The 11,628-nt window shown below is 50.3% G+C and overlaps 4 protein-coding genes across 4 annotated transcripts; all 4 read left to right on the top strand.

The window, feature by feature from the left end:
* Positions 1 to 792: 792 nt before the first annotated feature.
* On the top strand, positions 793 to 2,692 carry EI90DRAFT_3128440 (uncharacterized protein; the record flags this gene model as incomplete). Its single annotated transcript, XM_039064095.1, has 3 exons — positions 793 to 1,014; positions 1,083 to 1,520; positions 1,577 to 2,692. 3 exons carry the CDS (start codon positions 793 to 795, stop codon positions 2,690 to 2,692), a joined length of 1,776 nt encoding a protein of 591 aa, XP_038912599.1.
* Positions 2,693 to 4,050: 1,358 nt separating this feature from the next.
* EI90DRAFT_2033576 (uncharacterized protein) lies at positions 4,051 to 5,737 on the top strand. Its single transcript, XM_039052461.1, has 2 exons — positions 4,051 to 4,492; positions 4,555 to 5,737. The coding sequence occupies exons 1-2, from the start codon at positions 4,106 to 4,108 to the stop codon at positions 5,644 to 5,646; spliced, it is 1,479 nt and encodes a 492-aa protein (XP_038912600.1). The 5' UTR covers positions 4,051 to 4,105; the 3' UTR covers positions 5,647 to 5,737.
* A 1,057-nt stretch (positions 5,738 to 6,794) lies between these two features.
* On the top strand, positions 6,795 to 8,653 carry EI90DRAFT_3128442 (uncharacterized protein; the record flags this gene model as incomplete). The annotated part of the gene is made up of 3 exons (XM_039064096.1): positions 6,795 to 7,013; positions 7,083 to 7,499; positions 7,556 to 8,653. The coding sequence occupies 3 exons, from the start codon at positions 6,795 to 6,797 to the stop codon at positions 8,651 to 8,653; spliced, it is 1,734 nt and encodes a 577-aa protein (XP_038912601.1).
* A 1,525-nt stretch (positions 8,654 to 10,178) lies between these two features.
* EI90DRAFT_2859883 (general substrate transporter) lies at positions 10,179 to 11,599 on the top strand (the record flags this gene model as incomplete). The annotated part of the gene is made up of 5 exons (XM_039053795.1): positions 10,179 to 10,282; positions 10,344 to 10,458; positions 10,549 to 10,729; positions 10,790 to 11,196; positions 11,276 to 11,599. Coding segments are annotated over 5 exons (1,131 nt in total), but the record flags the coding sequence as incomplete, so codon positions are not given.
* Positions 11,600 to 11,628: the final 29 nt, after the last annotated feature.

The following is an 11,628-nucleotide window of genomic DNA, read 5'->3' on the forward strand; positions in this document are numbered from 1 at the left end:
ACAGACCGACCAACGGCAGCCAACGGCGTGATATCGGAAAAACTCGAAATACCGGATAGTGAAGACAGTAACTAGCGGAGGGGGGACTAGAGAACAACGCCGCAGGGAATAAGTATAGGCATGGTCGATGTCCCTTACGAGTTACTTATGCGCAGCCATGTAGGATCGAGTAGGATATGTCATTATTGCATATATCGCTAACCTATCAGCCCAGTAAGATCCCCGCCACGGAGTAGCGAGAGTATGGGATCGACTTGGAAATGAGTCTTGCGTTCCCTCTCCCGGTGGGGCCCACTATGACGTTAACGGGACAATGACCGAAACGACCATGAATATACGGTTCCTCTCGGTCGTCCCCTGACTCATCCCTTCCATCCTCTTGCACAACTATGAGCAGGCTCACCACAAATGTGTACGATAACACAGGAGAACGCAAAACAGCTGAGAACCTGCTTGCACGCGTTAAGAAAGAAAAGGAGTATATTGAAGTCACTCTAGGTCTGCGGCTCATTGCGTGGGTATCAGATGTATCAGTAACTCCGTTCAGACTTGACGAGTCCGACCTCGGACCTGACCGAAGTCTCCATGGACCACGGGTCCGACTTGGTCTCGTGCAACACTGAGTTGTTCTCTCGTATCCACTGTGCAAGCCCACATGACATACATGAGCGCCAAGAAATGACTGGGAGTTTTGTGGGGATTCTTACATTTGATTTCGGCAGGCTGCCGTCACCGATATATTTACATACATAAGTCGTGCCTCAGTTTGCCCTCTTGTCCCAAGCGACAATCATGGCGGACACCAAGGACGCTACTTTCTTGTCCAATCCTCCTGGATACTCACCGCTCCCCACTGTTAATCCTGCGGCATCGAAAGACGAACGTGTCGATGAGCAACCCGCTCCGAACAAGTGCAAGCGCTGCTCTTGTGCAAGGCACTTTTGGAGGTTCATCTCCATTGGTTTCGTAATCTTTATTATTGCCAAAGGCATCAAGTACCTATGGCGAGGATCCGTACGCACAACTTTTGACTCACCGTCGACGTCTTGGGGGCTGACAACGTGTTTCTCCCTGTCCTCTAGGGTCAGCACCTCAAATCTCCCTACGAGGATGACTACATCATGCGCGTGTATGACTTTTCTGGCGATTTTGATCTCTATCATGGCGATGATGATGATCACCCCAAACCCCACTGCACCAAATGGAGAAACTCAACTATGCCGGGCGAGACTACTTACCACCTAAATGTTTCCGCGGCTGCAGAGGTCATCAAGCTTGTGTCTGGCGGTGGTTTCAAGGGCACTGTCGACTACGTTATCGCCGACAAGGACTTAGGGGACACGATTGGTGTCAAAATTGCTCTGAGTGCACCAGCAAAGATTGAGGAGCCCGAGACTGACTTAGCCGTTCACTCATGGTGGAAGCGTTTAAAGCATAAAAAGCATAAAATTAAGGGCCCTAAAGCCTATGTGTGCACCATTCCGACGCCTGAAGGCAATGTCAAAGGTGTGGTCTTGTCGGTAAGTCCGTGTCCGGTATGAATTTGGGTGGCCATCGGTAAAAACAACTACTTTAGCGTAAGCCCCCCCACCATGGTCACCATGGTCACCGCCCTTGGCGCTCGTTGCCACCAGATCCACTTGAGGAGTTCCTCTCTCCATCACTTCCAGATGCTGGCATGTCCATCCCTCCCCCACCATCTTCGGAACATTGCCTACCGCCACCTTTGTACCCTGGGGATCTTCGAGAAGTGTGGGTGGATGGTAAACACCCTCATCGTCGTTGTCATCCCACGGCGCCTGTCACTGCCAAGATCGTTGTCACCTTGCCACGTGGTCATCTCGAGCTTGCTTCTTTCTCAAGCGTGTTTCCCCATTTCGCTCAGCATATCAATGGCGCCTTTGACGATGCCGTCTTTGGAAAGCTCTTCGTTGTTGGTGCAACATCTGGACTGCCTAGAAGAGTCAAAGCCGATGTGGCATCAATCATTGCCGAAGGAAACCCGATTAATGGAACGTATGTGGTGAAGGACCGTTTGGAGTTGGTCACCGCGGGGGCACCCATCACTGTAAATGTCACCCTTCTCTCGGACGCGACGGCCTACAAACACACGAGACTAAATATAGCAAATCGCAACGGCTCTGTTGATGCCGAGGTTCAGCTTGTCGCTGTTGGACCCTCCAAAGACACAGTTAATGGCTTATTCAGTATCAATACTTTTACTTCTCACCGTCTTGCGAAAGTGAACGTCACCTCCTTCCCTCTCGGTGGCTATTTGGCATTTGATGTCGTGAACCGTTACGGTGAGATCGTTGTCACTGTCCCTCCCTCTTACGAAGGCAGGTTCGGCCTTGTCAACAGGGGCGGTACGTCCATCGCCAAGTCCGACAAAGATACAAAAGATCCTTCTGGCAAGGGACGAAATAGGGTGATATTGGTTAGGAACATCGTCGGAGGCATCGTAGATGGCTTCATTGGCTGGGCCGATGACCCGGAGGATGGTGTCACTATCGGGAAGGTTGATGCAGAGGAATTCGAGGTATCCGGTGAAGGCGAACAAGGATGGGACGAATATTTCGCCGAATTCGTTCCTCCCATTTACAGTGACCACATTTACAGGGACCCCATGTTCACCGACTCTAGGATTGATCTAGTTTCTACCAAGGGGATTGTCCTGCTTGATCTTAACTAACGTTTGTTGAGTCTGGAGCATTATAGTTTCTTTGCTTCAGTTCGCGTGTTTGTTTCCCCAAGTATTATGGATTTGTGTACATGTGTCTGTTCAAATTAAATATCTCGAAGTGGCTTCTAGCTGGGCGATGCGACCGGTGCTTTCTGCTTATGTTGCAGGAATGTGAATTAAAAGGCAATATTCCCTAATTGTTATGGCTACACTCAAGCCAAAACTGAAAGGGGTCGATTAGACCCCAGGATTGTTGTGATGCCCTCGGATTGGATGGCTGAGAGGTGACGGTGGGGGAATGGCCAAATAGTGAGTGCGCGGATGGTTACAGACCGACCAACGGCGTGATATTGGGCAAACTCGAAATACCAGATAGTGAACACAGTAGCTAGCGGAGGGGGGACTAGAGAACAACGCCGAAGCACTAGTGAGAGAATTAGGTGAATGGCAGACAAACAAAGGCACGAAGAAAGGTGGTCGGTGGTGGGCAGGCCGGCTAGATTGGAATAAGTATAGGCATGGCCGATGTCTACCGATGCGCAGCCATGCAGGATCGGGTAGGATATGTCATCATTGTATATACTATCTCTAACCTATCAGCCCAGTAACATCCCCGCCACGGAGTAGGGATCGACTTGGAAATGAGTCTTGTGTTCTGTCCCCCGACCATGAATATACGGCTCCTCTCGGTCGTCTCCGGCCTGACTCATCCCTTCCACAACTATGAGCAGGCTCACCATGTGGGTAACAAACATGTACGATAACTCTAGGTCTGCGGCTCATTGGGTGGGTATCAGATGCATCAGTAACTCCGTTCAGACTTGACGGACCCAGTCCGACCTCAGACCTGACCGAAGTCTCCATGACTACGGGTCCGACTTGGTCTCGTGCAAACACTGAGTTGTTTGGGCGCCTCTCGTACAAGCCCACATGGCGGACATGAGCGCCAAGGAACAAAAATGATTGGGAGAGTCCAGTTTAGTAGGGATTCTTACATTTGATTTCGGCAGGCTGCCGTGCACGGCCTCGTCACCGATACATTTAGATACATAAGTCGCGCCTCAGTCTGCCCTCTTGTCCCAAGCGACAATCATGGCGGACACCAAGGACGCTACTTTCTTATCCGATTCTTCTGGATACTCGCCGCTCTCCACTGTTAATCCTGCGGCATCGAAAAACGAACGTGTCGACGAGCAACCCACTCCGAACAAGTGCAAGCGCCACTATTGCGTAAGGCACCTTTGGAGGTTCATCGCCATTGGTTTCGTCATCTTTACCATCGCTAAAGGCATCAAGTACCTATGGCGAGGATGCGTACGCGCAACTTTTGACTCACCGTCGACGTCTTGGGGGCTGACGAAATGTTTTCTCCCTGTCCTCTAGGGTCAGCACCCCAAATCTCGCTACAGGGACAACTACATAATGCGCATGTATGACATTGCTGGCGATTTTGATCTCCATCGTGGTGGTCACCCCAAACCCCACTGCACCAAGTGGAGAAACTCAACTGCACCGGGCGAGACTACTTACCACCTGAATGTTTCTACGGCTGCAGAAATCATCAAGCTTTTGTCTGGCGGCGGTTTCAAGGGCACTGTTGACTACGTTATCGCTGACAAAGACATAGGAGACACGATTGGTGTCAAGATTGCTCTGAGTGCACCAGCAAAGATTGAGGAGTCCACTGACTCGACCGTTCACTCATGGTGGAAGCGTTTAAAGCATCAAAAACTCAAAATTATAGGCCCTAAAGCCTATGTGTGCACCATTCCGACGCCTGAAGGCAATGTCAAAGGTGTGGTCTTGTCGGTAAGTCCACATCCGGTCTGGATTTGGGTGCCCATCGATGAAAATAACTACTATAGCGTAAGCGTCCACGCTTCGGTCACCACCCTTGGCGCCCGTTGCCATCATATGCTGGCATGCCCATCCCTCCATCCCTGCTGTCTCATTCAGAACGTTACCTACCACCACCTTTATACCCTGAGGATCTTCGAGAAGTGTACGAGGTTACTGGCTGGGTGGATGGCAAACACCCTCATTGTCATCCCATGGCGCCTGTCACTGCCAAGATCGTTGTCACCTTGCCGCGTAGTCATCTCAAGCTTGCTTCTTTCTCAAGCGTGTTTCCCCACTTTAGTCAGCATATCAATGGCGCCTTTGATGATGTCGTCTTTGGAAAGCTCTTTGTTGTTGGCGTAACATCTGGATTGCCTAGAGTCAAAGCCGATGTGGCATCAATCGTCGCTGGAGGAAACCCGATTAACGGAACTTATGTGGTAAAGGACCGATTGATGCTGGCCACCGAGGAGGCACCCATCGCTGTAAATGTCACCCTTCTCTCGAACGCGACGGTGCACAAGCACACGAGACTGGATATAGAAAATCGGAACGGTTCTGTTGATGCCGAGGTTCGGCTTGTCGCTGTTGAACCCTCCAAAGACTCAGTCAATGGCTCATTCGGTATCAATACTTTTACTTCTCACCGTCCTTTGAGGGTGAATGTCACCTCCTTCCCTCTCGGCGGTTATTTGAGATTTGATGTCGTGAACCGTCAAGGCGAGATCGTTGCCGCTGTGCCTCCCTCCTACGAAGGCAGGTTCGGTCTTGTTAGCAGGGGCGGTGCGTCCATCGCCAAGTCTGACAAAGATACAAAAGATCCCTCTGGCAAGGGGCGAAAGAGGGTGATGTTTGTTAGGCACGTTGTCGGAGGTATCATAAATGGCTTCGTTGGCTGGGCCGATGATCCGGAGGATGGCATCACTATCGGGAAGGTTGATGCAGAGGAATTGGAGGTATGCGGCGAAGGCGAAAAAGGATGCCGCGTTACCAGACCTCTTCCTGGAGGGGACGAATATTTTGATGGATTTGATCCTCCCATTGATGACGAGGGCCCCATGTTCACCGAGTCTAGGATTGATATAGTTTCTACCGAGGAGGTTGTCCTGATTGATCTTAACTAACGTTTGTTGAGTCTGGAGCATTATAGTTTCTTTGATTCAGTTCGCGTGTTTGTTTCTCCAAGTATTGTGGATTTGTGTACCTGTATCTGTTCAAATTAAATATCTCGAAGTGTCTTCCAGCTGGGCGATGCGACCGGTGCTTTCCGCTTATGTTGCAGGAATGTGAATTAAAAGGCAATACATGATTGCTGTGGCTACACTCCAGTCATTTTTGTTCCTTAGCGCTCATGTACGCCATGTGGGCTTGCACAGTGGATACGAGAGGCGCCTAAACAACTCAGTGTTGCACGAGACCAAGTCGGACCCGTGGTCATGGAGACTTCGGTCAGGTCCGTGGGTCCGCCAAGTCTGAACAGAGTTACTGATGCATCTGATACCCACCCAATGAGCCGCAGACCTAGAGTTATCGTACACGTTTGTTAACCACATGGTGAGCCTGCTCATAGTTGTGGAAGGGATGAGTCAGGAGACGACCGAGAGGAGCCGTATATTCATGGTCAACGTCATAGCGAATATTTGATTGGGGCGTAATTCATGGTCGGGGGGCAGAACACAAGACTCATTTCCAAGTCGATCCCATACTCTCACTACTCCGTGGCGGGGATGTTACTGGGCTGATAGGTTAGCGATATATGCAATGACGACATATCCTACTCGATCCTACATGACTGCGCATAAGTAACTCATAAGGGACATCAGCCATGCCTATACTTATTCCAATCTAGCCGGCCTACCCACCATCGACCACCTTTCTCCGTGCCTTTGTTTGTCTGCCATTCACCTAATTCTCTCACTAGTGCTTCGGCGTTGTTCTCTAGTCCCCCCTCCGCTAGCTATATACTGTCTTCACTATCTGGTATTTCGAGTCTGTCCAATATCACGCCATTGGTCGGTCTGTAACTATCCGCGCACTCACTATTTGGCCATTTCCCCCACCATCACCTCTCAGCCATCCAATCCGAGGGCATCACAACAATCCTGCGGGGTCCAATCGACCCTTTTCTTCAGTTACAGTTTTGGCTCGAGAGTCCAGTTTTGTAGGGATTCTTACATTTGATTTCGGCAGGCTGCCGTGCACGGCCTCATCACCGATACATTTACATACATAAGTCGCGCCTCAGTCTGCCCTCTTGTCCCAAGCGACAATCATGGCGGACACCAAGGACGCTACTTTCTTATCCGATTCTCCTGGATACTCACCGCTCCCCACTGTTGATCCTGCGGCATCGAAAGATGAACTCGATGAGCAACACGCTCCGAACAAGTGCAAGCGCCACTATTGCGTAAGGCGCCTTTGGAGGTTCATCGCCATTGGTTTCGTCATCTTTACCATCGCTAAAGGCATCAAGTACCTATGGCGAGGATGCGTACGTGCAACTTTTGACTCACCGTCGACGTCTTGGGGGCTGACGAAGTGTTTTCTCCCTGTCCTCTAGGGTCAGCACCCCAAATCTCGTTACAGGGACAACTACATAATGCGCATGTACGACATTGCTGGCGATTTTGATCTCCATCGTGGTGGTCACCCCAAACCCCACTGCACCAAGTGGAGAAACTCAACTGCGCCGGGCGAGACTACTTACCACCTGAATGTTTCTACGACTGCAGAAATCATCAAGCTTTTGTCTGGCGGTGGTTTCAAGGGCACTGTTGACTACGTTATCGCCGACAAAGACATGGGAGACACGATTGGTGTCAAAATTGCTCTGAGTGCACCAGCAAAGATTGAGGAGTCCACTGACTCGACCGTTCACTCATGGTGGAAGCGTTTAAAGCTCAAAATTATAGGCCCTAAAGCCTATGTGTGCACCATTCCGACGCCTGAAGGCAATGTCAAAGGTGTGGTCTTGTCGGTAAGTTCATATTCGGTCTGGATTTGGGTGTCCATCGGTGAAAATAACTACTATAGCGTAAGCGTCCCCGCTTTGGTCACCGCCCTTGGCGCCCGTTGCCATCATATGCTGGCATGTCCTTCCCTCTTTCCCCGCCGTCTCGTTACCCACCGCCACCTTTATACCCTGAGGATCTTCGAGAAGTGTATGAGGTTACTAGCTGGGTGGATGGCAAACACCCTCATCGTCATCCCACGGCGCCTGTCACTGCCAAGATCGTTGTCACCTTGCCGCGTAGTCATCTCGAGCTTGCTTCTTTCTCGAGCGTGTTTCCCCACTTTAGTCAGCATATCAATGGCGCCTTTGATGATGTCGTCTTTGGAAAGCTCTTTGTTGTTGGCGTAACATCTGGACTGCCTAGAGTCAAAGCCGACATGGCATCAATCGTCGCTGGAGGAAACCCGATTAACGGAACTTATGTCGTGAAGGACCAATTGATGCTGGCTACTGAGGAGGCACCCATTGTTGTAAATGTCACCCTTCTCTCGAACGCGACGGTCTACAAGCACACGAGACTGGATATAGAAAATCGGAACGGTTCTGTTGATGCCGAGGTTCGGCTTGTCGCTGTTGAACCCTCCAAAGACTCAGTCAATGGCTCATTCGGTATCAATACTTTTAATTCTCACCGTCCTGTGAGGGTGAATGTCACCTCCTTCCCTCTCGGCGGTTATTTGAGATTTGATGTCGTGAACCGTTACGGCGAGATCGTTGCCGCTGTGCCTCCCTCTTACGAAGGCAGGTTCGGTCTTGTTAGCAGGGGCGGTACGTCCATTGCCAAGTCTGACAAAGATACAAAAGATCCCTCCGGCAAAGGGCGAAAGAGGATGATGTTTGTTAAGAACATCGTCGGAAGCATCATAAATGGCTTCGTTGGCTGGGCCGATGGCCCGGAGGATGGCGTCACTATCGGGAAAGTTGATGCAGAGGAATTGGAGGTATGCGGTGAAGGCGAAAAAGGATGCCGCGTTACCAGACCTCTTCCTAGAAGGGAGGGAGGGGGCGAATATTTTGATGGATCCGATCCTCCCACTGATGACGAGAGCCCCATGTTTACCGAGTCTAGGATTGGTCTAGTTTCTACCAAGGGGATTGTCCTGCTTGATCTTAACTAACGTTTGTTGAGTCTGGGGCATTATAGTCTCTTTGCTTCAGTTCGCGTGTTTGTTTCTCCAAGTAGTGTGGATTTGTGTACATGCATCTGTTCGAATAAAATGTACTCCAACAATGGAGAGACCACTGCCAAAGCAGGATACAGGAGCTGGTTCGGCCGCGGCGACACAAGAACACAAGCAGCGACTACCACACAGTCCAACATTGAAATTTTAAGTGGTGCGTCACAACTCTAGGCCCCAACCTGCACGAGACGGAGGACGACGACTACGTCCTCACCAAACAAACCGAGGCGATCAAACAAACAGTGAACACCCTAAGGTTCAGGGACGACCTCGCCATCCTGAAAAGGACCAAAGGGCATGCTGGCCTGACCGGGAATGAGGAGGCTGACAAATTGGCCGTAGAAAGGGCCACCGCCCCGAGACCCAACGTCCAAGCAACTGCGAGAGCGCTGCCCAACTGCCCCGACGGAGCCAGACTGAAAAAACCTGACCCAAGCTAAAGCACTGGAACTGATCATATGCGAGAGAACTACGTCCCACACAGAACTGCCCCAAAAGACACAAGACAACCTAAACGCGATCAGGCAAGCTAGTCCTAGCCAGGCTAAATAACGAAAGCCCCACAAATGGACAACCCTGCAAAAAAAAGCAGGAGAGATTTCCCCGAGCATCAGAGTCTTCATATGGAAAATGCGCACAAAATCGGGCAATTCTGGGAGAAGAAGCCAGGTTGCGAACTGAGAGGGAGATGCACTAGATGTGGAGTCGTAGAATCAATGAACCGCATCCTGTTCGAGTAAGGTGCCTCCACAACAGAGGAAGGGAAATCTGGCTAGTCGTCGAGGTGTGCACGAAAGGGACATCGAATGGCCCCAAGACATGAACACCTCTCATGTAATGGCCACGCCGCTACTCAAGCTAAGGGACGAAAACAAGACAACTCCAGGCTACTAACAATCCTAATCTCCGAGGGAGCTGGTCTGGAAACTTGGGTGCCACAGAGTAATAGGCAGCACCCCCGGCAGTTCCGCCTAACACCCCCAGTGGAACAGCGGGTTCCACGTGCGCGAACGCACTCCTATAATTTTGTTTGTGCCCGCGAACACTTTTCTCACGAACTCTGCCATATGGCTTGATTGGTGACACCGCTCATCACACTCAACTATCCATTTCATTCCAGCTAAGGGCCCCACAGAGGCGCATGCATCATTTGTCAGCGTTTTAGTTCAATGACCACGGTTCTTCAAGAATCACGAGTGAATTGCACGAAATTCGCCCAATTCATGTCGGGGAACGAAAAGAAGGAAAAGAAGAGAGGCTCCTTCCCCCTTGGATAAATAGAGTTGTGCATCATTCTCTCCTCTTGTCCCCTCCCAACTTTTCCCTTTCGCCCATAGTCCTCGCCGTTCTTTGTCGTCGTTACCGCTTTCTTCAAGCAAAATTTTCTGAAGGGTACGTCGAAAACACCGGTCGTGCAAGTCAAGGCCCTTGGTTGACGAAAACATGCTTACAATGGTAGACAATGGCTGGTGGACCTGGAATTACAAGGGGAGGTGTTGGCCATGATTCGCTGCCATGGACAATCGCCATGGCCTCCTTTGCCGCTTTTGGTGGTATTCTTTTTGGGTTGGTTACCCTCGCCGTCACTTCCCTGCGTGTTACGTACTCATCCATGATGTATTCGTAGTTACGACACTGCGACAATTGGAGGAGTTATTGCTATGAAAGACTGGCTCGACGTATTTGGCTCTCATGATCCTTCCATTGGCCAATACCTCGGGACGAACCACAAGTCTCTAGTTGTGAGTATCCTCGACACCCTTCCGCTCCGTTTTATTTTCGGATGATTGCCAAGGAAGGTGGGCCTCTCATCATAATCACTTCCATCTTAGGTGTCCATCCTTTCTGCTGGTACTTTTTTCGGCGCTCTCATCTCCTTTCCTCTGGGTGATCTCATTGGCCGCAAGTATGGTCTCATCTCTTCTTGTCTCATCTTTTCTCTTGGAATTGGCCTTCAGCTCTCGACTCATTGGGTAACCTTCATCGTTGGTCGAGTTGTTGCCGGCCTCGGAGGTGAGTCAATTAAGCTCGACAATATCAAATACGAATGTCATATCAAATTTTCTTCGACAGTCGGTGCCGTGTCTTGCCTCGTACCCATGTACCAATCCGAATGCTCGCCTAAGAAACTACGAGGGTTTATCGTCGGACTCTATCAATTCGCTATCAGCATCGGTGCCCTTCTTGCTGCTATCGTCCTCAACGCAACCAAGGATGAGAACTCACATTCATCTTGGCGTACACCCATCGCTGTCCAATTCGTATGGGCTGCCGTCCTTGGTGGAGGCATGCTTGTTCTTCCCGAGTCTCCTCGCTATCTGCTTTATAAGAATAAGTGGGATGCTGCGAAGCACTCTCTTTCGCGCCTCCTTGTCAAGCCTGCGAATTCCCCCGAAGTTGATACCGAGATTGCTGAGATTTGGCTCGCCCTTGAGGCTGAGCGTGCCTTGGGTGGTAACACATATCTGGACTGTTTCAAGGTGAATTCTATTTCATTCCTTTGATTCCCCCCTTGTGTATTCATTCAAATTATCACCTGGCACTGGCATGTTGCGATAGTTCACTGCAAATAGGAACTTCTTACGTACCATGACTGGTATTTGGCTCCAAGCATGGCAGCAACTTACCGGAATCAACTTCATCTTTTATTACGGGACGACCTTTTTTAAGAGTGCTGGTATTTCAAACGCTTTTATCATTACGATCGTTTGCAACGTCGTCGGTACCTGCATGTGTATCGTCGGTATCCAACTCATCGACAGGGTGGGCCGTAGGAAGTTGATGATAATCGGTGCCATCGGTATGATGGTCTGCGAATATATCATCGCTATCGTAGGTGTTACAGCTGGGAAGACACACTTCGACGCTTCCACTGGTCTGTCGCAAGCTGTATCCGTCACAGCTCAACGAGT

The sequence above is a fragment of the Cantharellus anzutake genome (assembly GCF_015039405.1).
Source record: "Cantharellus anzutake strain C23 chromosome Unknown EI90scaffold_49, whole genome shotgun sequence".
In the NCBI taxonomy this organism is placed as follows: Eukaryota; Fungi; Basidiomycota; class Agaricomycetes; order Cantharellales; family Hydnaceae; genus Cantharellus; species Cantharellus anzutake.